Here is a 27,614-nt window from a genome sequence, read left to right as displayed (position 1 = left end):
GGACATCTTACTTTTTTTGTCTTATGATCTTGATATATCTTAGTATTATTCTATAATGTATCTTACTGGATATATTACTTACTGGATATATTATTATATACTTCTATTTTCTATACTCATGTATTGATTCCTTTCAATTGTGTGTTTCTATTCTAACTGGCATTATTTCCTTGGTAATCTAGGAACCAGTAATGGACCAGAACCTGTTTGGAGGGGCCCCCAGATTCCTCACGCGGCCCAAAGCATTCGCAGTGTGCGTGGGCAAGGATGCCACTCTAAGCTGCACCATCGTGGGCAACCCCACCCTACTGATTACCTGGGAAAAGGAGAAGCTACGTCTGACCTCCGGGGGCCGCTTCAAGACGGTGGATGATGGTAATGTCTACCGCCTCACCATCTACGATCTAACCCTGGAAGACAGCGGCCAGTACATGTGCCGGGCCAAGAACAACGTCGGGGAGGCATACGCATGTGTAACCCTTCATGTAGGCCTTCCACAGGAGATGGTGGACAGGGCCCCCGTCTTCATGGTCAAGCCTACCTCTGCACGTGTGGGCCTGGGGGGCGATGTGGTCTTCCACTGCCGGGTTGCTGCTTACCCAGAGCCCAAATTTGACTGGGATAAGGACGGGCGTTACCTAGCCGAGACAAACCGCATCAAGGTGTCCTCGGACGGCGACAGCAGCTCCCTGAGGATCCAGAGCGTGCGCAGCCTAGACAGCGGCACGTATACCTGCCGTGCCCAGAACTCGGTGGGCCGCTCGAACTCTGCCGCCGCCTTGGTCATAGACACCCAGGACCCCCGTCACCTGGGCCAGGACAAGAGCACCTCCCTCCTCTCCCACTTGCAGAAGCGTAAAGAAGGGATCTCCATCTACCGCACAGCAGAGACCCGCAGCTCCTCTCACAATTCCACCACCACCTCGTCCACGGCCACCACTATGGTCACAGACGGGCTGAGCGCTCTGGGTCTGGACCACGGCAGCGCAGCACTGGTCAGCCAGCTACCCAAAAGCGTCTTCACCCGCACCTGCACGGTGACTGAGGGCAAGCATGCCAAGCTCAGCTGCTTCGTGACGGGTCACCCCAAGCCTCATATCATCTGGAGGAAGAATGGGGGGAACATCGGCGAGGGACGAAGGCACATCATGTATGAGGACCAGGCCGAGAATTTCATCCTCAAGATCCTGTACTGCAAGCAGAGCGACAACGGCCTGTACACCTGTAATGCCTCCAACATGGCTGGACAAACCTACAGCGCTGTGCTGGTGATTGTTAAAGGTAAGAAGAGCTTTTTTGAAACCTTTTGACAAGCTTGATATACAGTATGCTCACTGGTGTAGCACACGCCCCCGCAGCCCTCGTGGTTGGGGTTCCCCCGGAGGTCGGGCCCCCCAGATAGCATATGAACACGTCATAAGCCATGATTTCATTTTTTGGAATGACGGGAAATTAGCTTTAAAACTTCATATTTTTCTCTCAGCCTCATGGCAAAATGTGTAAAATAGCACGAGATTAGCTATTAAACGGATTTGTTTTGGTCTATACCCCATTGCAAAAAAAAGGACAATGTTTTTGTTTCCTTTTTTTTTGCAATGGGGGGACCTTAGCTGACAAGGTACAAATCTGTCCTTCTGCCCCTGAACAGGCAGTTAACCCACTGTTCCTAGGCCCTCATTAAAAATAAGAGTTTGTTATTAACTGACTTGCCTAGTTAAATAAAGGTTCATTTTTTTAAATGTAAAATAGTGAATTTACTCTATGCATGATAATATAAATTTCTCCATTCTAAAATAAAATGTTTAGCATTAGTTTTTACATATCTCGCATTGCCATACTCCCAAGTCTAGTTCATTATTTGGCTGCTGAGGAAAAAGTGAGGGTAGTTTTTCCATAAAATGATACACAAAATGATTAATGTAGGGAGATGACTTTAAGATTAACTCTCATGGCTCTATATGAATAGCTGATACTGGACTAGTATATATATTATAAATATATATATTTTTTAAATATAGCTGAAATTAATCTCATCAAATCTGTCTACACCAATGACTGTATATATGAATGGACAAAACCATCGATCATGTGACATTCATATGTGAAGACACAATAGCGCATTTAAGATGGCGTCTTATGGAGAAAATAACATGCGCAGTTTGAGCTAGTGCAGGTAGTGGCGTTGCAGGCAAACTCAGTTTTGCCACTTTTCATTGAGTTAGATTGGCAACAAAGATTGCCATTTCCCCATTCACTATAACGGGGAATCCTGTTTTCTGCTAACAATGCTTGCAGTACCGCGGTCAGCCTTGAATTTCATGACTTGATGAGAGGGGGCAGTCGTTCTCCCCTGGTCTACACTACCAGAATGAACCAAAGTAAGCTAAAACGTTCACCTGAGCACAGTGTTACTTTTTTCCAACATACTGTAGACTTAAACAGCGCAACTAAGTGGTGGAATGCTGGCAGCGATATGAAGGAGGAGTGTTGTGTTTCATCTACTTTCTGCCGGTGATGAGTATTTCACAGTGGCTTTTAGCCCACTGTTACCCCCAAGCGCCAGAGCTAGGGTGACTTTCCATGAGGCACCCCTGATTGGCTAGAAGCCTGGAGCATGGATTATCAATGGCGGTTGTTAATCTCTGTCTCAATGTGCAGAGCCCATGGCTGGCATTTGGTTGTGTCTGGTTATAATTGACGCCAGATAATGGATACTCGACATGCCTGCCTTGTTGTTTTATAGGATTTTGTCGGGGGATTTGCAAAGGAGAGGGGCTGTATCCCCCTGCCCTGTATGCACCAGTGTTCCTATTAATACCAGATAATTTGATAACCCCTCTGGGACGCAAGAAGCAACGTTGGAAAAGGTCATAATAGAAACCTACTCAGTAGTCAAAGTCCCAGCCAAACATTCAAAACACACACGTTTAGAGGATACGATATGTGGAAAGATGAGAGCAGCACATAAAGGCTTACCCAAAATGTAAGTGAATATGATTTCCCCAAAAGCATAAGCCACTATTTTGAACCCATTGTAAAATGGCCTTGTAAACTCATTCCATAATAAAGTAAATAGGCAGTTACAGCGTAGAGAACTAAAGCATTATTGAGCAGTGGTGGAAAAAGTACTCAATTGTCATACTTGAGTAAAAGTAAAGATATCAAATGTATTTATGAAGCCCTGATATCAGCTGATATCTCAATGTGCTGTACAGAAACCCAGCCTAAAACCCCAACCCAGACAGGAAGATCACGTCAGTGACTCAACCCACTCAAGATACCATTATAGAAAATGACTGAAGTAAAAGTGAAAGTCACCCAGTAAAATAATACTTGAGTAAAAGTCTAAACGTTTTTGGTTTTAAATATACATAAGTATGAAAAGTAAATGGAATTGCTAAAATGTACTTAAGTATCAAAAGTAAAAGTATAAACAATTTCAAATTCCTTATATTAAGCAAACCAGGCGGCACAATTATTTTTTACATTTTTTTAACGGATAACCAGGGGCACACTCCAACACCAATTTACAAACAAAACAATTGTGTTTAGTGAGTCCACCAGATCAGAGGCACTAGGAATGACCAGGGATGTTCTCTTGATAAGTGTGAATTGGACCATTTTCCTGTCAAAATGTAACGAGTACTTTTGGGTGTTAGGGAAAATGTATGGAGTAAAACGTACATTATTTTATTTAGGAATGTAGTGAAGTAAAAGTAAAAGTTGTCAAAAATATAAATTGTAAAGTAAAGTACAGATACCCTAAAAAGCAACATAAGTAGTACTTTCAAACATTATTTTACTTAAGTACTTTACACCAGTGTTATTAAGCCTAAATGGAGAAGATTCCTTTTGTTTCTGTAATCTGCTCTCTAACGATTGTACATGTTATTTTTATACCCTGAGTCATTTATTGGAGCCCATAGACAGTCATAAATCATGTGTGTGTATCACGTTTTTACACTTCTTTCCTGGGGTGGATTGGTTGGAGATTATTGGGTTGTTCATGGATTACAGATTAAATACACAAGTGATTGAAGCTCTACTACTGTACACATACTTGTTTAAAAGGGTGCATGGAGTGTTCAGAGATACAATATGATGTATTAGCTCATTTAATTACTGGATGTCACTCACCTTTTGAAAATGTTTCTGGAATCTTCCTGTGTCAGAGCCCAAGGCATTGTATGGCACAGTGTATTCAAAGAAAGACACCATTGAATAGGCAAAAACAAAAAGAGATAGACTTTTTGAGCAATTGACTTACGTATTGATGGGGTTCACCTTGGGGTCATGATAGGGGCTGGACCAAATGATTGATGTATTAAAATAATTGATTATGCTTATGTTGTATTAATAGAAGGGGAAGGGCTATAAGACCCCTCCCCTACTACATTTATAGGGTCCTCAACTACAGATTAGCAATATATATGCTTTATACGGTTTAATATTGTTCCACAGTTCTTTTCTAGTCTCTGCTTCTTATAAGAAACAGTCTGAGAGATGTGTGAGCTATTGCAGTAAAAATAGGGTGTCTGTGAGAAAGCGCCTCAAGGCTAATAGAGATTCATAGACACAGAACCCTGCAGGGGAGTAAAAGAGATAAGAGACTAGTCAGACATAGCACTATAAAGCAACTTGGGGAGTGGAATATTACTGCTGAGCCCTTAGAAAACACTGGAACTATTGTCTCTCCTGATGCATGGGCTTGGTCTCATGAGTAGAAGGTGTTGACGTAGGCAGTTACATCACTAGGGGTTGACTGCAAGCATATTAAAGCAACTTGGACCCTTTTCTATTTTGCAGAACTTCCTCGGAAACATGCGTGCTATGTTCCAGTTGTCAACTTCTGTCTGCAATTACATTAATAAATTAATGATTGAATTACTTAAAGATATTGTCTGATTGCTGATTTCACCAATAAGCAAATGATTGACGACGAACAAGGAACCTACCCCAACAGTATCTACCAATATGCATATTTTCCTCACCTTTTGAGAATTATTCTGCGCTCTTCCCATGATCCTCAGAGCCCAAGGTGCCGTTCAGAAGGAAGCTGCAGGATGTGGAGGTCCAGGAGAAGATGACGGCCATGCTGCTGTGTGAGGTGCCCGTTTCGGCTAGCCAGGCCAGCTGGTTCATGGAGGAGACACGTCTGGAGGACAGCTCCAAGTACTGCATGGAGGAGGAGGGGACCATGCGTCGCCTCACCATCCGCAATGTCACCACTAATGATGATGCCGTCTACATCTGCGAGATGAAGGAGGGGAGCCGCACCGTAGCCGAGCTCACTGTGCTGGGTACGAGAGCCATTTTCTTGTCTCTCTAGTCTTCTGACAACCTTCTGATGCATCCATTAACAGATAAGGCAACATCATCAACATTGAGATTGTCCCTACATATACTTTGATGGGAAACATGTAAGACAGAAGTTAACATTGCTTTAGTTTACAATGACATGTTGTGCAGTTTCGTCATGTAATAGGCATTACTGCATATTACTGTCAAACGATACTGTGAAAATGCTGTCAAAACATTTAACGGCGCAAAGGGGGTATCCAATTTCATTTTTGACCTCTCCAGGGGACAATAACCTTGGTATTTAGTTTGCACAGTGCTAGTGCTGCAGCGTTGTAGACCACACTACACCTGCCCTTTGGTGACCCCTGTGCTTGTCACTTCCAGGGAACATCACTAAGAAGCTTCCCAGGAGGACTGTAGTGTCGGTGAGTGATACAGTGATCTTCTGCGTGGAGCTAGAGCACCCCTGTTCTGACGCCTACTGGACACGCAACGGCGAGCGCCTGAAGCCGGACACACAGATATCCATTGCGTGCACCCTCAGACAGTACACTCTAACCATCAGCCACTGCCAGGCCGACGACTCAGGAGAGGTGGCTTTTGTGGCTGGAGACTGCAAGACCTCCACACGATTCTCAGTCGCGGGTGAGCTACAGACATAGACCTACTTGCGTAGAACACAGACTCAACCCCCCCCCCCCCCCCCACAATAAAAACACAGACTCAATGCCCTTTTCCTATCACGACACTAAATAAGGGAATCCTCAATTAGAACACACGTTTGAATAATCCCATCACACAGGTTAACTCTTATGTTATGTCCATCTGCAGATACATCATGTCACTTAGAATTGTCTCAGGATGTATCATACATACATGAGCCTAATCGAACTACACCTCCCTCCGCAGCTGCCAGAAAGCACCCTCCAGATCCCCCTATCGACGTGGTGGTGCGTAGCAAGACCGACTCGTCCATCACCCTCCACTGGTCCCCCCCAGACAGTGACCGCCCCGTGCCCATCAAAGGGTACATGGTAGAGAGGAGGAAGGTGGGTGCCCAGACCTGGCAGAGGTGCAATGGCATGGAGGTCAGCCCCTTTACTGAGATCACGATCCAGAATATCACAGAGGAGGCCAGCTACCAGTTCCGCATCTCCGCAGTCAACGACTACGGCCAGAGCCAGTATATGGAGGTGCCTGGGACCTTCTACCTCGGTGAGACAGAGAAACATCTCATTATCATTACTCCCACATGTGTCATTTCTTTCTCTCTGTCTCTGGCTTAACAACAAGAATAATCAACTCTAAACCCCTAGCGGTGAGACAATACGTCCTATAACCCACGCCCTCTCCAGAGCTGATCACTTCAGTAAAACCCCAGCACGCTGCTTTTGAATGAAGCATATTGACGTGGTTTATTTCACCCTTTCTTCCAGAGCCCTCTGCAGAGGTGAAGACAGGCCTGATGAACAGCACAGCCATCTCAGGCGAGGAGGCCTCCCTCTCCGTGGACCTGTCTGCCGTGTGCTCTGGCTCCTGGTCTATCAACGGCCGCCTCCTGCGGAGTGGGGCTGACTACCTCATCACACGCCAAAAGACCACACATACGCTGACGATCCGAACCGTTTCGATGGAGATGAAAGGAGCCACGGTCAAATTTGTGGGCGGTGGCTCCGAGAGCACTTGTATACTCCACGTGAAGGGTAAGCACTGGAATAGAGAGCAATGCCAAGAATAAGATCTATGGGTTGAATGTGCAGGTCTTCATTAGATTGATGCTTAGATTTGCCTGTATAGAGGCTCTATATGCAGTGTCTTTATGAGTCCTTTTGTATTCATGCTATATAAGCAGTTAGGAACCTCAGGTTCAGGTAACTTCAGTTCCTCAGGTGATTTATGTTGGTAGACAGTCCTCATCGTTCCATGGGATTTTCCACAAACAACAGCTACAGGTGAAACCTCTATTTGTAGCTCCAGCTGTCCGGTTCACCAGTAAGTCCGCTCACACCGAGGTGGTGACCTGCAGCGCCCAGTCCTCCGCCCAGCTGACCACAGAGGTGTCCGATTATGATGCTCAGGTGTGTAGTGGGGAAAGGTCCAGATGACTGAATGAACGAATGAACAAAGTCATGCTTTATTGGTCTGTTAGGGTTAGGAAATGTAAAAGGGGTAGTGTAATAAATACCACGTAACTCTTTAGAATTGTTCCGATTCAATTCACTGTGTTAATGAATGTGTTGGGCTGACTCTTATGTGGGTTGTGTGTTCCGCCGAATTTTGAACATTCCCTCTAACTCTGTAGGTGGTCTGGATGAAGAATGGACGGGAGCTGAAGGTGGGCAAGAAGTATGAGTGCATGAGCACCGAGCGCAAGAGGATCCTGATGGTGCACAACGTCACCGAAGAGGACACGGGCATCTACGAGTGTGTCTTAAACGAAGACCGAATGTCCCTGCAGCTTTCTCTAAAAGGTACAACAGGACAGTCAAAAGTTCAAGAAAAAAGATTCACCTCAACTCCTGTAGTAATATGTCACGCTAGAAAGAAGAAAGCACTCCAATGGGCACATGTATGCAACTTATTAATAACTTGTTGGCACCCGGTGGGAAGTGGAAACCTGGTACCTCAGATCCCCATATCCTTTTATTAGAGTTGCAGGAATAGCAAAATGCTGTATACTTTCACTGAACACCGTTTTTAATTTGTTAATTTTTGACATGTTTTAAAAATCTAAATCCAGTGGGTTAGTCAGACCCTGAGTCTTAAAGTGACAGTGTATCAAATGCAACCTCTAACCTACATTGCCGACAGAAAGCCCCTCTCACGCCACGTGACACACAGGGACAGACTGGGCTGTGACAGCTAACACCAGGTGGTAGTGAGCCGTCTAGCATGGAAAAGAGCTCTCTGTCATCCTGTAATATAGTCCAATGTGTCACTGGTACCGTCCCCCATCCTCCAACCACGCGCAGGCAGACACCCACCTATCATATGATGGTGAATGAAATGTAACTGTTTGGTTATAATAGAATAATCCAGTATTTGAAAAAGCGAATAACTCATCACAGATAAATTCTGTCATTGCGTTCATTTTTTAAATATTCAATTCCATATGGTTCTTTGTTAACATTTAATTATAACCTTAAGGTATCAATGGATTGCTGCCACATTTCTATGAATGAAAAAAAGTGGACAATTCAAGTTTTTGTTCTTGATGACAAATCCCATCCCTGTTTCTTTTCCAGATGAAGCCAAGTTCCTGAACAAGCCCAGGGGTCCCATGGAGGTGGCGCCTGCCCTCAGCGGGGACCTGGAGTTGAACTGCGAGGTGTCGTCTGCAAGCGGGGTGGTGGTGTGGAGGAAGGATCAGACACTGGTCACTGAGGACCAAAGAACCACCGTCGTCTCCAAAGGGACACAGAGGAGACTGGTCATCAAGAATGCCAAGAAGAGTGATGAGGGACACTACTCCTGCGAGACAGTCGAGGACAAAGTCACATTCCAGGTCAAGATCAAAGGTAAGAGAAAAGGGAATGTCTGTCGAGCACACTGGACCAATAGTATCATTGCATTTCAGTTTGTTTAATAACCTAGGCAAACCTTCAGAATCCCAGACTGCCTATGCAAATATTGTTCCTGTGTTTAGTGTTCAACCCTAAAATAAAGGTTTCTGATTTTACTGTGCCATTCTATGATTGTTCCCACAGAAGCCCAACAGGCAGTCTTCACCAACAAGGAGTCTGTACAGAAGGAGGTGAAAGCTACTCTCTCCCAGAAAGCCACTCTGAGCTGTGAGGTGTCCGACCCCAAGACGGAGGTGAAATGGTACAAGGGCGGCAAGCTGCTGACTTCCACTGAGACAGTCTCCACGGAGACAAAGGGCAGGAGTCGTCTGTTGGTAGTAGACAAAATTGAGAAGAAGGATGCAGGAGAATACACCTGTGAGGCTAGAGCAGAGAAGCTGGTCTTTCAAATACATGTTTCAGGTAATATTCTGACTATCTATTGTCTGCTTTTGACAAAGGTTGCTGGAGTGGTTGTTCATGTGCCAGTCGTTCAAATGTAGAACATTTTCCCTTTCAGTCCTTGGAGATGGTTTGGAAAATGTACATTTGAATTGCTTCCGCTCTGCTCGTTATCTTAGAAATGTATGATTGTTTTGTTAGTTTCAATATGTTATAATTGAGAATGAAATCGGTGAGTTTATCAGATTGATCATGGTTTGTAGATTTGGGCTTCGAAGTTATTTCATTGGGTGAATATCATGGCTTCTTAGGACACTTCAATGGCGCGCTGTCTCTGTCTCTGCAATATTAGAGTTATAGGTGGTTGACATGCTGAACTATCAGTCAATGCTACCCATGTCAATCAATCATTCAATCAATCAATCAAATGTATTTATAAAGCCCTTTTTACATCAGCAGATGGCACAAAGTGCTTATACAGAAGCCCAGCCTAAAACCCCAAACAGCAAGTAATGCAGATGTAGAAGCACAGTGGCTAGGAAAAATTCCCTAGAATGGCAGGAACCTAGGAAGAAACTTAGAGAGGAACCAGGCTCTGAGGGGTGGCCAGTCCACTTCTGGCTGTACCACGTGGAGATTATAAGAGTACATGGCCACTAATCCCAGACCGTTCTTCAAGTTGTTCAAACGTTCATAGGTGACCAGCAGGGTAAATATTAATCACAGTTGTTGTAGAGGGTGCAACAGATCAGCACCTCAGGAGTAAATGTCAGGTGGCTTTTCATAGCCGAGCATTCAGAGGTTGAGACAGCAGATGTGGAAGGGAGAGAGGGAGAGGGAGAGAGAGAGGAGAGAGGAGGAGAGAGAGAGAGGGTAAAAAAAACAGCATGTCTGGGGGACAAGGTAGCACATCCGGTGAACAGGTCAGGGTTCAAAGGCTGCAGACACAACAGCAGAAACTGGATCAGCAGCACGACCAGGTGGACTGGGTAACGGGAGTGCCAGGAGTCATCAGGTCAGGTAGTCCTGAGGCATGGTCCTAGGGCACAGGTCCTCCGGGAAGGGAGAGAAAGAGAGAGACAGATGTCCAGAGTCATGATCATGTTTTTAGTGTTTAAACATTTGTGATGCAACTTTGCACCTCCATGATTGTTCCCTTAGAAACCCAACAGTCTGCCTTCACCAACAAGGAGTCTGTACAGGAGGTGAAAGCTACTCTCTCCCAGAAAGCCACTCTGAGCTGTGAGGTGTCTGATACCAAGACAGAGGTGAAATGGTACAAGGATGGCAAGCTGCTGACTTCCAGTAAGACAGTCTCCATGGAGACAAAGGACAAGACTCGTCAGCTGGTGATAGAGAAGGTGGAGAAGAAGGATGCTGGAGAGTACACCTGTGAGGTTGGAGTGGAGAAACTGGTCTATAAGATTCAGGTGACAGGTAAGGAGGATCTACTCGCTGTCTGGTCTGCTTTTGATGGAATGGTTGTCTGATATGCACATTTGACATGTTTATCTTAGGAAAATATAACTGTTTTATATTTATCTCTCCTCTGGGAAGCTTTGGCAAATGTACTGTTAAATTACATTTAGATTTAGTCTCAGTCAGAAACCAATGCCTATTTTGTTGTTGCCGTAGTGTTAAAATTGCAATTTTAGGATTAGTTGATTCTATCAGACAAGGTGGTATGATCTTAATTTGATCACCCTGTTGCAGGACAAATTTACTGCAATACAGGAAATGTGAAACTTGTAGTGTATTTGAATTTAAAAAATGCTTTTGAAGTTTGTCATTTCCTCTTTGACATTTCAGACTTGATTTGGCCTTATGAAAAATGTAGCAACCCCTACAAACAATTCCCATTTACTGTTGCTGCAGGATTATCTTCCTGCTGTAGCAAACTGGCAAAAATCCTACACCTGTATTTGACGCATTAAGGTTGTTTCTTTGCTTGATATGGCTCTGGTTGTTTTGACTTCTGGCTTGCTATTGTTGCTTATTGGGACGTCTCACTGGTCTCTGTCCCTTTTGAGGCTGTGTGTCTATTCCCATTCTATATTTGAATTGCTAATGGTTGATTTACAGAAGCACAGGCTGTCTTCACCAACAAGGAGTCTGTACAGAAGGAGGTGAAAGCTACTCTCTCCCAGAAGGCCACGCTGAGCTGTGAGGTGTCCGATACCAAGGCAGAGGTGAAATGGTACAAGGATGGCAAGCTGCTGACTTCCAGTAAGACAGTCCACATGGAGACAAAGGGCAAGACTCGTCAGCTGGTGATAAAGAAGGTGGAGAAGAAGGATGCTGGAGAGTACACCTGTGAGGTTGGAGCGGAGAAACTGGTCTATAAGATTCAGGTGGCAGGTATGGATGTTTTGCAACTATTGGATTTACTGTCCGTCTATCGTCTGCTATAGGGCTTATAGTAGGAGGGATGGTTGTCCAAATGCCTGTCCTACAGATATTTATCCAATAAAACTTGTGTTTGAAAAAGGTTCTTTCATTTGTTGAGTTGTCTTCCCAAGTTGATGTCTCCTGCAGTCTGTGTCGCTGCTCTAGCTTATATTATGTCTGAAAAAGTCTGTTTCCATGTTTGTTGCATAGTTTGTTTGTCTCCGTATCATGTTAGAATTGTTGACTCCCGGTGTACGTTCTGTAGTTCATTGTCCCCATGGTCTGTACAGGACAGTAAGGGATGTGTCCTATGTTTGGTGTTGATACTGTTTGACCCTAAATGAAACATTTCTGCCATTTTGCCCCTCAATGATTGTTCCATCAGATGCACAACAGGCTGCCTTCACCAACAAGGAGTCTGTACAGAAAGAGGTGAAAGCTACTCTCTCCCAGAAAGCCACTCTGACCTGTGAGGTGTCTGATACCAAGGCAGAGGTTAAATGGTACAAGGATGGCAAGCTGCTGACTTCCAGTAAGACAGTCTCCATGGAGACAAAGGACAAGACTCGTCAGCTGGTGATAGAGAAGGTGGAGAAGAAGGATGCTGGAGAGTACACCTGTGAGGTGGGAACAGAAAAGCTGGTCTACAAGATACACGTGACTGGAGGTAAGGAGGAGTTATTTTTTAGTTACATGCCCTCTGTGATGCCATTTAGGCTTTGGTTGCTGGAATGGTTGCCCATTTGTCTGTCCTACGAATTCAAGTTGTATTATTCTTATTTCAAGAAGAGATTTACAGTACCTAGGTCTGAGGAGATGTTATGGGGCAGACACAGTTACATTTTCAGTTCTGTTTTTATCTTACAAACTTACAGCTCTTTTGTTATTTTCAAAGTGTAATTGGGACCATAGAATTTGTAAGTTCTATCTTACAAACAGAAAGGTTTGGGGAGTTTTTTAATTGGTTGTTTTGATTCCTCACAACAATGTCCTTTTAATAGTGTGTCTTGTTTGACTGATGTTGCTCATGGGGATATCTGAGTGCTCTGTTTCCTTGTTTGTTGTTCTGGTGTGTGTGTGTGTCCGTCTCCATAAAACATTTGAATTTCCGATGGTTGACTTTGGAAGGCAATGTCCAATACCTCCCGTATTTGTCCAGTCTACAGATATGGTTCCTGTTTTGATGTTATATTGAGTGGAAGGTTTTTAATTTCCATCATATCCTTCAATGGTTCCTCCTTCAGAAACTCAGGCTGCCTTCTACAACAAGGAGTCTGTACAGAAGGAGGTGAAAGCTACTCTCTCCCAGAAAGCCACTCTGAGCTGTGAGGTGTCTGATACCAAGGCAGAGGTGAAATGGTACAAGGATGGCAAGCTGCTGACTTCCAGTAAGACAGTCTCCATGGAGATAAAGGGCAAGACTCGTCAGCTGGTGATAGAGAAGGTGGAGAAGAAGGATGCTGGAGAGTACACCTGTGAGGTTGGAGCAGAGAAACTGGTCTTCAAAATTCAGATGGCAGGTAAGGACATATAAAGCCGCTGTCTATTATTGTTCCCCAGAAGGCTTTGGAGGCTAAATAGTTGTCAATATACACTGAGTGTACAAAGCATTAGGATCACCTGCTCTTTCCATGACGTAGACTGACCAGGTGAATCCAGGTGAAAGCTATGATCCCTTATTGATGTCACTTCAATCAGTGTAGATGAAGGGGAGGAGACATGTTAAAGAAGGATTTCTAAGCCTTGAGACAACTGAGACATGGATTGTGTATGTGTGCCATTCAGAGGTTAAATGGACAAAACAAAATATTTAAGTGCCTTTGATTGGGGTATGGTGGTAGGTGCCAGACGCACCGGTTTAAGTGTGTCAAGAACAGCGACGCTGCTGGGTTTTTCCACACTCAACAGTTTCCCGTGTGTATCAAGAATGGTCCACCACCCAAAGGACATCCAGCCGACTTGACACAACTGTGGGAAGCCTTGGAGTCAACATGGACCAGCATCCCTATGGAACGCATTGAGGCTGTTCTGAGGGCAAAAGGGGGTGCAACTCAATATTAGGAAGGTGTTCCTAATGTTTTGTACACTCAGTGTATGCGTTCTCTACAATGCCTATAAATGTTTTCCCTAAAGAAAAGAGATCTTATACTGTTGTGTTGTTTGATTGTCTTGAAATGTCTTTTTTGCTTCATTGTCTTCTGCTTTAGAAATGCAGATGGTTCATTTATCTCGCAATTGTGTCTCTTTATGTCCCCCGGGTCTGTTGTGTGTAAGATATGGTATCTGGTTTGGTTGTTGGGATTATTTGACCTTGAATGTAATGTTTCTGGTACTGCCATGCATCTCCATGATTGTTTTCTCAGAAACTCAAGCAGCTTTCTCCAACAAGGAGTCTGTACAGAAGGAGGTGAAAGCTACTCTCTCCCAGAAAGCCACTCTGAGCTGTGAGGTGTCCGACCAAAAGACGGAGGTGAAATGGTACAAGGACGGCAAGCTGCTGACTTCCAGTAAGACAGTCTCCGTGGAGACAAAGGGCAAGACTCGTCAGCTGGTGATAGAGAAGGTGGAGAAGAAGGATGCTGGCGAGTACACCTGTGAGGTTGGAGCGGAGAAAGTGGCCTTTAAGATACAGGTGGCAGGTAGGGACAATATGAGAGCTGGCTGTCTATTGATGTTTCTCTCAAGGTTTTGGTGGGTGAATGGTTGTGAATATACCGTGTGTGTTCTACGTTGTCAACACGTGTTTTCTCCCAAGCAAAGGGATGTTATACCGTTGTCTACTATGATTGTTTTGTTCATGTTGATGTAAGACTTGTTTTTGTTTGTTGAAATGTCTTTGTCTCATAATGCTTGAGAAATGCTGATTTTTAACTTACTCTGGCAATACCACTTGATGTCTCCTTTGTCTGTCATGTACAAGATTATGTTAATGGTTTCTGATTTGGGGTGGGGATTGTTTTACCCTGAATTGGGGGTTTCTGATTTTACCATACCCTTAATTGATCCCCATTCAGAGGTCCAGGCAGCCTTCAACAACAAGGAGTCTGTACAGAAGGAGGTGAAAGCTACTCTTTCCCAGAAAGCCACTCTGAGCTGTGAGGTGTCTGATACCAAGACAGAGGTGAAATGGTACAAGGATGGCAAGCTGCTGACTTCCAGTAAGACAGTCCAGATGGAAACTAAGGGCAAGACTCGTCAGCTGGTGATAGAGAAGGTGGAGAAGAAGGATGCTGGAGAGTACACCTGTGAGGTTGGAGCGGAGAAACTGCCCTTCAGGATACAGGTGGCAGGTATGGATGATATGAAAGCTGGTTGTCTATATTGATATCTCTCTCAAGGCTTTGGATGCTGAATCCCCCCCCCCTCAAAAAAAAAATGTTATATACAAAAGCCGATGTTCTCTGAATGTCTGTTTTTGTTGCAGATTTCTGTCTCTCGGTTGCATATTTGTGTCTATCTAAAACTATATTTGAATGGCTGGTTATTGACTCCCAGTCCCATGTATATCCCATGTAGAGATATGCGTCCTGTATTTTTTGTGTTCTACCCTAAATGAAGGGTTTCTAATATTACTGTGCCATTTCATGATTTCTCCTTCAGAGACTACCTTCTCCAACAAGGAGTCTGTACAGAAGGAGGTGAAAGCTACTCTCTCCCAGAAAGCCACTCTGAGCTGTGAGGTGTCTGATACCGAGACAGAGGTGAAATGGTACAAGGATGGCAAGCTGCTGACTTCCAGTAAGACAGTCTCCATGGAGACAAAGGGCAAGACTCGTCAGCTGGTGATAGAGAAGGTGGAGAAGAAGGATGCTGGAGAGTACACCTGTGAGGTTGGAGCAGAGAAACTGGCCTTCAAGATAGAGGTGGCAGGTAGGATGTCATTGACTTTCAACAATATTTGTTGTACCCAAATGTCTTTGCTATCCCCTCTATACTAACAAGTCTTCTCTTTTGTTTCTAGAATCCTCTGCCAAGTTTAAAAAAACTGCAGTGAAGAGTGCATGCAGTGTTCAAGCAAGTGAGAAGATTGTTTTGACCACTGAGTTGACTTCGGAGAGTGCCAGTGTTAAGTGGTTCAGGGACGGTGTGGAGTTGAAGGAGAGCTCTAAGTATGACATGAAGAGAGAGGGACATTCTCGTACCCTGATTGTGAAGTCCACTGAAGTCAAAGACAGTGGCACCTACTCTTGCCACACTGCTGACGACAAGCTTGAGTTCAAAGTTCAAGTCAAAGGTTAGTTTGCTTTTCATTCGTCAGAACAAATGATTGACGGGCTAGTGTTTTATGTTTCTGTGAGCATAGTCAATACCTATGAAGATCCTACATATTCCATTTAGCTATTGAAATGCTGGCCATGTTTCCCTTCAGACTCACCGCTGAAGTTTGTGGTGCAGTTGCAGCCTGTAGCCACAGAGCTGGGTGGTACACTGACACTGACCTGTGAAATGAACCGAGCCTTAGGGGACGTGCTCTGGCGCCACAACAGCTGTGAGGTCAAACCCGGCGGCAAGTTCTGTGTCAGCACTGATGGTCCCAAGCGGGTCCTTACTGTGACAGGAATGGCAAAAGAGGATGAGGGAGAATACAGCTGTGAATGCAAAGATGATAAGACCTCTGCCAAGGTCTCCACCAAAGGTAGCTGAGGCTTTGTTTTCATTAGATTTACAACTTGGTACCTGACTAATACAAGATGAACTGTAGTTACAGACATATACAAGATACAGCATACAGTAGTTACAGACATACAGTCAAACGCACTAGATGTTAAGCCATTCATTTCCATATTAACCCATTTTCTGTGTTACATTTACATTTACATTTAAGTCATTTAGCAGACGCTCTTATCCAGAGCGACTTACAAATTGGTGCATTCACCTTATGACATCCAGTGGAACAGCCACTTTACAATAGTGCATCTAAATCTTTTAAGGGGGGTGAGAAGGATTACTTTATCCTATCCTAGGTATTCCTTAAAGAGGTGGGGTTTCAGGTGTCTCCGGAAGGTGGTGATTGACTCCGCTGTCCTGGCGTCGTGAGGGAGTTTGTTCCACCATTGGGGGGCCAGAGCAGCGAACAGTTTTGACTGGGCTGAGCGGGAACTGTACTTCCTCAGTGGTAGGGAGGCGAGCAGGCCAGAGGTGGATGAACGCAGTGCCCTTGTTTGGGTGTAGGGCCTGATCAGAGCCTGGAGGTACTGAGGTGCCGTTCCCCTCACAGCTCCGTAGGCAAGCACCATGGTCTTGTAGCGGATGCGAGCTTCAACTGGAAGCCAGTGGAGAGAGCGGAGGAGCGGGGTGACGTGAGAGAACTTGGGAAGGTTGAACACCAGACGGGCTGCGGCGTTCTGGATGAGTTGTAGGGGTTTAATGGCACAGGCAGGGAGCCCAGCCAACAGCGAGTTGCAGTAATCCAGACGGGAGATGACAAGTGCCTGGATTAGGACCTGCGCCGCTTCCTGTGTGAGGCAGGGTCGTACTCTGCGGATGTTGTAGAGCATGAACCTACAGGAACGGGCCACCGCCTTGATGTTATTTGAGAACGACAGGGTGTTGTCCAGGATCACGCCAAGGTTCTTAGCGCTCTGGGAGGAGGACACAATGGAGTTGTCAACCGTGATGGCGAGATCATGGAACGGGCAGTCCTTCCCCGGGAGGAAGAGCAGCTCCGTCTTGCCGAGGTGGTGATCCGTCATCCACACTGATATGTCTGCCAGACATGCAGAAATGCGATTCGCCACCTGGTCATCAGAAGGGGGAAAGGAGAAGATTAATTGTGTGTCGTCTGCATAGCAATGATAGGAGAGACCATGTGAGGTTATGACAGAGCCAAGTGACTTGGTGTATAGCGAGAATAGGAGAGGGCCTAGAACAGAGCCCTGGGGGACACCAGTGGTGAGAGCACGTGGTGAGGAGACAGATTCTCGCCACGCCACCTGGTAGGAGCGACCTGTCAGGTAGGACGCAATCCAAGCGTGGGCCGCGCCGGAGATGCCCAACTCGGAGAGGGTGGAGAGGAGGATCTGATGGTTCACAGTATCGAAGGCAGCCGATAGGTCTAGAAGGATGAGAGCAGAGGAGAGAGAGTTAGCTTTAGCAGTGCGGAGCGCCTCCGTGATACAGAGAAGAGCAGTCTCAGTTGAATGACTAGTCTTGAAACCTGACTGATTTGGATCAAGAAGGTCATTCTGAGAGAGATAGCGTCTAAATATGTCTCCAAGTAATCTATTATTTTCTGTCCTTTTCAGCACCCAGACTGGTGAAGCTGACTTCCAAGCTGAGCAACGTCGCTGCTGTGGAGGGGAAGGAGGCCATCTTCAAGTGTAGTGTCACCCCAGCTGACGTCAACGTGAAATGGTTCTGCAACAACGTGCCCATCACTGCTGGGCCCAAATATAAGATTGAGCATGGGGGCACCAGCCACTCCCTCACCGTCACCTCAGTCAGTCAGGATGATGCTCAAGAGATCAGCATTGATGCAGAGGGCAAAACCTGCAGTGCTACCCTCCAAGTGCAACGTAAGAACCAACCTCCATTCGCTTTAAAGGTGCACTATGGAGAAATAGCTCCTGTTTGCTAAAATTCGAATAGTTTGCCGAATTTCAGTTTTTTGTGACCAAAAGAGCAAGTATAGTGTAGAGAATCATTTTACCATCTAAACCACTGGGAAATATCTTTTCCATAACCAAAAATATAGTATTTTCAACTGTTTGAAGCTGGTGTACAAAACCAGAAGTAAAAGATGCAAAAGCTAAACGTAAGAACGAGAAGCATAGAAATGGAACAGATGTACTGCTTCTTGGACTTGCTTTCAATGAGAATGACATCTATAATGCACATTTCTATGTGAATTTGGTCAGGTTGCCCAAAAAGTTACATATTGCACTTACGATATAAAAAATCTGCACATTTCCCATGGATATGCTTCTGTTCTGTAAAATCCTCTGATTGTCTTCATTGATTGATATACAATTACAGCCATTATTTACAAAAAATGTAGAAGCCTTCTAAGTAATTTTGCTTAGAAGGGCTACAGTTTTCGGAAAGGAGTTCTAATATCTGTGTTTTCTTTGTGCCCTGACAGTGGAGCCGGTGATGTTCAAGAAGAAGCTGGAGAATGTGATGGCGGTGGAGGAACAGAAGGAGGTGAAGCTGGAGGTAGAGCTGAGTAAGCCCTCTAAAGAGGTCAGGTGGATGAAGAACAGCGTGGTGCTACAGCCTGGAGGCAACATGGAGATCAGGGTGGACGGAGCCAAGCAGACCCTGGTCTTTAAGAGTGTGACTACGGCCGACCGTGGTTACTACTCCTGTGAGACCCTGGACGACAAGACCCAGGCCAAACTCACAGTGGATGGTAAGTAAGAATGGTGTCCTATTTACAGCTGCGGTAGTTTTATGGTTATGTAGAGTATCTACAGAAACTATTCACACCCCTTGACTTTTTTCACATTTTATTGTGTTACAGCCTGCATTTTAAATGTATTAGATTTTGGTCACTGGCCTACACACAATAACCTGTAATGTAATATATATATAAATTGACAAATTAATGAAAAATGTATTAATTAAAAATTAAAAGCTGAAATGTTTTGAGTCAATAAGTATTCAACCCCTTTGTTATGGTAAGCCTAAATAAGTTCAGAAGTAAAAATTTGTGACATAAGTTGCATGGACTCACTATGTGTGCGGCAGAGTAGCATAGTGGTTAGGGCGTTGGACTAGTAACCGGAAGGTTGAAAGTTCAAACCCCCGAGCTGACAAGGTACAAATCTGTCGTTCTGCCCCTGAACAGGCAATTAACCCACTGTTCCTAGGCTGTCATTGACAATAACAAATTGTTCTTAACTGACTTGCCTAGTTAAATAAAGGTAAATAAAAGTGTTTAAAACCACTTTAGAATAGGGGGCAGTATTTTCACGTCCAGATAAAAAGCGTGCCCAAAGTAAACTGCCTGCTACTCAGGCCCAGAAGCTAGGATATGCATGTAATTGGTAGATTTGGATAGAAAACACCCTTAAGTTTCAAAACTGTTAAAATAATGTCTGAGTGTAACAGAACGTATTTGGCAGGCGAAACCCCGAGATCAAACCATCCAAGATTTTTTTGTGTTTTCTATGGGAAACTAGATTTATGAGGCGCCTGTTTGCAGTTCCTATGGCTTCCAGCTGAACGTCTAGCCGTAACAGGTTTGATTTTTGAATGACTACATCTCTAGCTCACACATACAGTACAGTTACCTGTATGGTCCCTCAGTCAAACAGTGCATTTCAAACACAGATTCAACCACAAAGACCAGGGAGGTTTTACAATCCTTCGTAAAGGGCACCTATTGGTAGATGTGTAAAATTTTAAAAAGCAGACATTGAATATATCCATCTGAGCGTGGTAAAGTTATTATTTATGCTTTGGATGGTGTATCAATACACCCAATCACGACAAAGATACAGCCGTTCTTCCTAACTCAGTTACCGGAGAGGAAGGAAAACGCTCAGGGATTTCACCATTAGGCCAAAAACTGAGGATGGATCAACATTGTAGTTACTCCACAATACTAACCTAATTGACAGAGTAAAAAGAAGGAAGCCTGTACAGAATAAAAATATTCAAAAAAATGCATCCTGTTTGCAACAAGGCACTATAGTAATAATGCAAATATTGTGGCAAAAGCAGTAAAACCTCAGGAGGCTCTGGACTGGGAACCCTCGCTGGAGGCTCTGGACTAAGAACCCTCGCTGGAGGCTTTGGACTGGGAACCCTCGCAGGAGGCTCTGGACTGGGAACCCTTGCAGGAGGCTCTGGACTGGGAACCCTTGCAGGAGGCTCTGGACTAGGAACCCTCGCTGGAGGCTCCTGCCTTGGCACGGGACTGGACGCCGTGCCTTGACTGGACATCGGCGCAGAGGAAGGCTCCTGCCATGGAGCTGAAGGTTCCGGACCGTGGACCGTCGCAGGAGGTTCCGGACCGTGGACCGTCTCCGGAAGCTCTGGACTGGGTCTCGTCGCCTGAAGCTCTGGACTGGGACTCGTCGCCTGAAACTCTGGACTGGGGAGGAGCACTGGAGGCCTGATGCCTGGGGCCGGCACAGGTGGTACCGGACTGCGGACACGCACTTCAGGGAGAGTGCGAGGAGCAGGCACAGGACGTACTGGACTGTGGAGGCGCACTGGAGACCTGGTGCGTAGAGCTGGCACAGATGGTGCCGGAACAATGACACACGCCACACGGTGAGTGCGGGGAGCTAGCACAGGACGTACTGGGCTGTGTAGGCGCACTGGAGACCTGGTGCGTAGAACCAGCCCACATGGTACCGGGACAAATGACACGCTCCTCAGGACGAGTATGGGGAGCTGGCACAGGTGGCATCAGATGGCTAACACGCTCCTCAGGGCGAATGCCGTGCATACTACGCCAAACCAACAGCTCTCTCGTTTCACTCTCCTCCAATTTGTCCAACAACTCCTCGAAGGTCTCAAACTCTCCCCTCTGTTCATTGTCCTCCAATTTGTCCAATAACTCCTCGACGGTCTCTGACTCACACCTCAACTTCGCCGACCACCCCGTGTGTGTCCCCCAACATTTTTTGGAGGCTGCTTCTTGGGCTTGCGTCGTGGCTGCGAAGCCCGGCGTTGTCGCTGTCCTTCCCTCACCGCTTGCGTCTGCTTCCAAGGAAGGCTTTCGTCTCCTGCCATTATCTCCTCCCAAGTCCAGGATGTCTTTACCTCCTGGATATCCTCCCAGGCCCAGGATACCCTCTCCTCCTGTGCACACTGCTTGGTCCGTGAGTGGCGGGATCTTCTGTCACGGTCGTTTGTAGAATTAACGGACCAAGGCGCAGCGTGCATAGAGTTCCACATGTTTAATTAAAGAAACTCACCAAAACAATACAGAACCAAAACGAAACGTGAAGTCAAATGCAGTGCACACTGGCAACTACACACAAACAAGATCCCACAAAAACCCAGTGGGAAAAGGCTGCCTAAATATGATCCCCAATCAGAGACAACGATAAACAGCTGCCTCTGATTGGGAACCATACCAGGCCAACATAGACATATAATAACCTAGATATGCCACCCTAGTCACACCCCGACCTAACCAACATAGAGAATAAAAGGCTCTCTATGGTCAGGGCGTGACATCGTGTGACATAAAACACAACCTTTCTTTCCTTACATTTATGACTGTCACGTTCTGACCCTAGTTCTTTTGTTATGTCTTTGTTTTAGTATGGTCAGGGTGTGAGTTGGGTGGGTTGTCTAGGTTTGTTTTTCTATGAGTTGGTATTTCTGTGTTTGGCCTGGTATGGTTCTCAATCAGAGGCAACTGTCAATCGTTGTCCCTGATTGAGAACCATACTTAGGCAGCCTGTTTTCACCCTTGATTTGTGGGTGATTATTTTCTGTGTGTCTGTGTGTTCCACACGGAACTGTTGCGGTTTTTGTTATTTCACGTTGTTATTTTTGTATTTTTCTGTGTTCTATTAAAAGTATCATGAACACTTACCACGCTGCGCATTGGTCCTCCGATCCTTCCTACTACTCCTCGTCAGGGGAGGAAGAAGACCGTTACAATGACAGTGTTATTTTTGGTTATTTAGCATTTAACAATTGAAATAGATTATTGATCTTAAAACCTGTACCTATCATGGATCTTGGAGATCTGAGAAAATGCACTGTAAGTGTAACTATGCCAACGTAACATTTCATTATGTTTCACCGGTAAAACAGTTCCCATGGGGACACAAATCCAAAATAATGTAGGCCTATCCCACTGCAAAATCGAATGCTGCTAAACGAGGGTCAACTATAGGCCTACTGTCATTTACATTTACGTCATTAACGTATACCTGTTGGATGCGCATTGATGTCTAGCTGTAGGCTAGTTGTCTAGTGATATTGTTGACCATCATCAGGTGATGCAGTAAAGAAAACAAATATGAATAGAAAATAATAACGCTAAATAAATGGTCTACTACTACAGGAGAATGGAGAACACCAGTACCAGCACACACCTGTGAAACAAAGCAATGAGTGCTCTGAACAGCTGAGCTGACTGACCACAGCAAACAATGATACATCAACGGATAAAGCTAATGCATTGGAATAAAGGCATAGGCGATTTTTTTTATCGAGGATGCATGGCAAACAAATGGCGAAAACAAGGAAGTACAAAGCAAAATCTATGCAGCTGAGACTGCCAGCGCTGCCACATATAAATAATTGGTTTAAACCATGACAGAGAGGTGGGGGTGTTCGTTTCATTGGGAGGTTTTATTTTTATGTTTACCACTGTGCAACATATTTACCACTGCATTTTAAACAAATAGGAGAATGGTTAAATTAGCATTATTTAGTGACCCCACCCAAAGTCTGACTTTTGTTGCATTTAGAGGAGCTAACGTCTCATTCGGGGAAGCTGAGGCCCCCCTGGTTCACCTGTAATTTGCACAGTGTGAACGCTCTTAGAGACTTACCCAGAAAGACTCACATGTAACCACTGCCAATGGTGATTCTAACATCACCGGACGTGCTACATTGTCATGCTGCTGCTCCCGTTTCAACTGTTCTGCCTGTGGCTATTGAACCCTGACCTGTTCACCAGACGTGCTACCCTTTTTCATCCCTCTCCCTCTTTCTAGCTCTCCCTCCCTCTCTCTCCCTCTCTACCGCACCTGCTCTCTCGACCTCTGAAAGCTCGGCTATGAAAAGCCAACTGACATTTACTCCTGAGGTGCTGACCTGTTGCACCCTCTACAACCACTGTGATTATTATTTGACCCTGCTGGTCATCTATGAACGTTTGAACATCTTGAAGAACAATCTGGCCTTAATGTACTCTTATAATCTCCACCCGGCACAGCCATAAGAGGACTGGTCACCCCTTATAACCTTCTTCCTCTCTAGGTTTCTTCCTTGGTTCCTGTCTTTCTAGGGAGTTTTTCCTTGCCACTATGCTTCTACTGTACATCTGCATTGATTGCTTTTTGGGGTTTTAGGCTGGGTATCTGCTGATGTAAAAAAAGAAGGGCTTTATAAATGCATGATTTATTAACATGTATTGACTCAGGGGGTTTTATTCCACTTTGACATTATAGAGTATTTTAGTAGATTGTTGACAAAAGAATGACAATTAAATCCCTTTTAATCCCACAACAAAATGTGGAAAATGTCAAGGGGCGTGAATACTTTGATGGCACTGTACAGTATACAGTAACTAGCCCCTATTGGGTATAGTAACAGTATTCTCTAATATTACATGTAGTTTGATAGAACATTTGACCGCCACCCAGATACTCAGACTATTTATATCTACAGTTTCAGTGCCAAGAAGAGATGTACAGGACACTTACTGATGATGCTGTGTAACCTAGAATTCTATGCATATTCCAGCACACCTAAACGTTCCCTCTGTCTGTGTTTCACAGTGAAGAAGATTGAGGTGGTGAACGGCCTGCTGCCGGAGGTCAAGGCCCATGAGAAGGAGACAGTGACCTTTGAGGTGGAGCTCAGCCAGGCTGACGTGGAGGGCTCCTGGACCAGGGACAGCGTCAAGCTCAAGGCAGGGTCCAACTGCCGCATCACGGCCCTGGGAAAGAAGCACGCCCTCACACTATCCCAAATTAAGATGGAGGACGCAGGGACAATTGCTTTCCAAGCAGAGGGAGTCAAAACTTCTGCCAAACTCATTGTTACAGGTAGGTTATATCCATTTTCGATGAACAGTAAACTATTCATCAAGTTGAGTGCTAATTGAGGTGGCAGCTGTTATTTGAAGGTTGTCCTTATTGGTGTTGGGGTTTTTATAGAACCTGCGGCTATGATCTCTAAACCCATGGGGGATGTCAAAGCCCCAGAGAAGGAGAAGGCTACGCTTGAGTGTGAGGTGTCCAGGACTAACGCTGAGGTCAAGTGGTTCAAGGTGAGAAAACATATTCCGGTAAATCAGGGAACTGTAGTTGTCAGCAATTTTATTTGCATAATTGTGTATACAATTAAATTATTTTTACTAAAAGACCACTGTTTCTTAGGGTGACATGGAACTGAAACCAGGAAAGAACTTCCGCATCCACTCCCAGGGGCGCACACGCAGCCTGCTAATCCACAAATGTTCCCAAGAGGATGAGGGCACATACGTCTGCCAAACGTCTGATGACAACACATCAGCTAAACTCACTATTCACGGTATGAGTCCCCGCATGTTATTCATATGATACAATACACTGTATATTATGCAATCCAATGATACTGATTGTGTAATAAAATCTAATTATGTATTAGGCTTGTCAAGGATAGTTGTACAGTACTTTGTTGTACAGGTAGTTAAAAATAGTGCGTGTCACACTATAACAGACCTTCTTCTTACCAGGTACGGTGGGGTCCGATCTTATTGACAGACTTGATAAAGATGAGCAAAATTGACTGTATAAAATAAATAATTTAAATATTAAGCTATATTGTATGCTCCAAAAAAATGAAATTCTATTAATTTATACGAATACAATTGCTTAGAGAAATTGATTTTGTTTAGCAAGTGATTCAAACAAATCTCATAAAGGTGGGGGTCAAAATTATTGACACCCTTTTTTTCAATAACTGTCAATGCCTCACCTTGCGAGGATAACGGCACGGAAGCTTGTTCAAAATTGTTTCCATGAGAATACATTGACAGGGATCTTAGACACATTCCTCCATGCAGAATCCTTCCAAAAAAAAAAAGGGTATCAAGGACCTAGAAGGATTCTGTACGTAGAAATGGTCTACGCTCCCTTACAATTGAGAAATAATGTGACTAAACTGAATACAAAGAAGAACAAACTAGTGTGTCTAAGGAATGCGGATGACTCAACACTATACACGTCAGCTACTACAGCGACTGAAATTGCGCAAGTTGAGGTGTCTAAACTGCTTGGAGTAACCCTGGATTGTAAACTGTCATGGTCAAAACATGTTGATACAACAGTAGCTTAGATAGGGAGACGTCTGTCCATAATAAAGCACTGCTCTGCCTTCTTAACAACACTATCAACAAGGCAGGTCCTACAGGCCATAATTTTGTTGCACTTGGCACCTACCACAGAGGGACCTCGGAAAATTACAATTGGCCCAGAACAGGGCAGCACTGCTGGACCTGAGATGTACACAGAGATCTAACATTGAATAATATGCATGTCAAACTCTCATGGCTCAAAAGCGGAGGAGAGATTGACTTCATCAATACTTGTTTTTGTAAGCAGTGTTGACAAGCTGAATGCACCGAGCTGTCAGTTTAAGCTACTAACACACAAGCTCGGACACCCATGCATACCCCACAAGACATGTCACCAAAGGTCTCGTCACAATCCTCAAGTCCAGAACAGACTATGGGAGGTGCACATTCCTACATAACGCAATGACTACATGGAACTCTATTTCACATCAGGTAACTGATGCAAGCAGTAGAATCAGATAAAAAAAAAGAGATAAAAATACGCCTTATGCAACAGCGGGGACTGTGAAGAGACACACACACAGGTACAGACACACGCATACGCACACACACGCTAGCACACTCACTCTACACACACGTACAGTATATTGTAATATTGGTGTATGGTGGTATTACATTTTATATTGTAGATATGTAGTGGTGAAATAATGTTATATGATGTACTATTTAATCTTTTGTTTTATGTGTGATAAGTGCCTTAATGTGTTTGGATCCCAGGAAGAGTAGCTGCTGCCTTGGCAACAGCTAATGGGGATCCCTAATAAACTCCAGGAAGAGTAGCTGCTGCCTTGGCAACAGCTAATGGGTATCCCTAATAAATACAAATACAATGTGTTCTTCAACTCATAAAAAGGCTCAGTGCTGTTATCCTTGAAAGGTGAGGTATTGAAAAGACGTGTCAAGAATTTTGACCTCTAACTTTTTGCAAAAAATATATGTTACTTGTTAAACAAAATCTCTTTGTCTGAGCAATTCTATTAGTATAAAATAATATAACTTCCCCATTTTTTTTCAGGCTCCAATATAGCACAGTATTTCAATTATTTATTTTATACAGTCATTTTTGCTAATCTTTATCAAGGGTGTGAATAATTTCAGACCCCACTATACATAGCTAAAAATCAATGTCAAAGAACGGCCATATTCCATTCAGCATTAGGTACGTTGAAGACTTACCAATGTCTCTTTTTATTGTCTCTTGTGCTTCTCTCTCCACAGCCCGAGACATTCAAATAGTGAAGAGGCTTGAGGACGTGGAGGTGATGGAGAAGGAGAGCGCCTCGTTCTTCTGTGAGATCTCTCACGATGAAGTGGACTGCCAGTGGTTCAAAGGCGACACCAAACTCAAAGTCGGTGACAACATCAAGATGAGACAAGAGGGTGAGGAGAATACACACATACTTTCCAAATACATGTTTAGATGTCCACATTTGTGATAAACACTCATACGTTTTAGTAATACACCGTTTTTGAATTATTATCATCGATCAATCAGGACAAATGTACTATTTCAGTGTTTTAACATTCGGTACTGTTCTTATAAGTTGCCTTCTTTCAATTAAAGGTAAAATCTATGTGCTGCTGTTTAAGTCGGTGACCCCAGAAGACATGGCTGAGATTAAATTCACAGCTGAAAAGGCCTCTTCAACAGCCAAACTGACAGTGAAAGGTAAAGTCTATTTCCAGCATGCTTTCCCTATAGCATGGTATTTATGGCAACATAGGATATAATAACATATTCAGGTCTGCACATCACATTATACGGTATGTAACAAATTCAACGAATTCACAAGTACTCATTAAACATGCCAATGGTGAATGCAGTTCCCGATCCATAACTCAAACCTGAAAAATATTATGTCAACTGATCCAGTTAGTCAATTGCTCAGCCAGTCAGCCGGTCCTCTGTGTCTTCAGAGTTAATTTGGTTCAGCAGCCAAACGTCTGTGGGGATGATACTGCATTGGCCTCTTTTA

The 27,614-nt window shown here is 44.5% G+C and overlaps 1 protein-coding gene across 1 annotated transcript in view; it reads left to right on the top strand.

Moving 5' to 3' along the window:
* LOC115102952 (obscurin-like) overlaps positions 1-27,614 on the top strand; it is a 100,637-nt gene that overhangs the window by 9,317 nt on the left and 63,706 nt on the right. Inside the window, 25 exon segments of the mRNA XM_065005677.1 lie at positions 183-1,281; positions 5,031-5,300; positions 5,686-5,946; positions 6,211-6,516; positions 6,738-7,004; positions 7,273-7,379; positions 7,604-7,772; positions 8,547-8,819; positions 9,009-9,287; positions 10,428-10,703; positions 11,349-11,624; positions 12,040-12,321; positions 12,899-13,174; positions 14,018-14,293; positions 14,669-14,944; positions 15,255-15,524; positions 15,616-15,888; positions 16,024-16,290; positions 17,900-18,169; positions 18,736-19,005; positions 24,077-24,346; positions 24,458-24,570; positions 24,680-24,833; positions 26,857-27,018; positions 27,203-27,307. Coding sequence (XP_064861749.1) covers positions 192-1,281; positions 5,031-5,300; positions 5,686-5,946; positions 6,211-6,516; positions 6,738-7,004; positions 7,273-7,379; positions 7,604-7,772; positions 8,547-8,819; positions 9,009-9,287; positions 10,428-10,703; positions 11,349-11,624; positions 12,040-12,321; positions 12,899-13,174; positions 14,018-14,293; positions 14,669-14,944; positions 15,255-15,524; positions 15,616-15,888; positions 16,024-16,290; positions 17,900-18,169; positions 18,736-19,005; positions 24,077-24,346; positions 24,458-24,570; positions 24,680-24,833; positions 26,857-27,018; positions 27,203-27,307 — 6,838 coding nt within the window. The 5' untranslated portion in view covers positions 183-191.

This window comes from Oncorhynchus nerka, linkage group LG20 (genome assembly GCF_034236695.1).
Source record: "Oncorhynchus nerka isolate Pitt River linkage group LG20, Oner_Uvic_2.0, whole genome shotgun sequence".
In the NCBI taxonomy this organism is placed as follows: Eukaryota; Metazoa; Chordata; class Actinopteri; order Salmoniformes; family Salmonidae; genus Oncorhynchus; species Oncorhynchus nerka.
The sequence above is the reverse complement of the archived record's forward strand: the minus strand, read 5'-3'. Positions and strand labels throughout refer to the sequence as shown.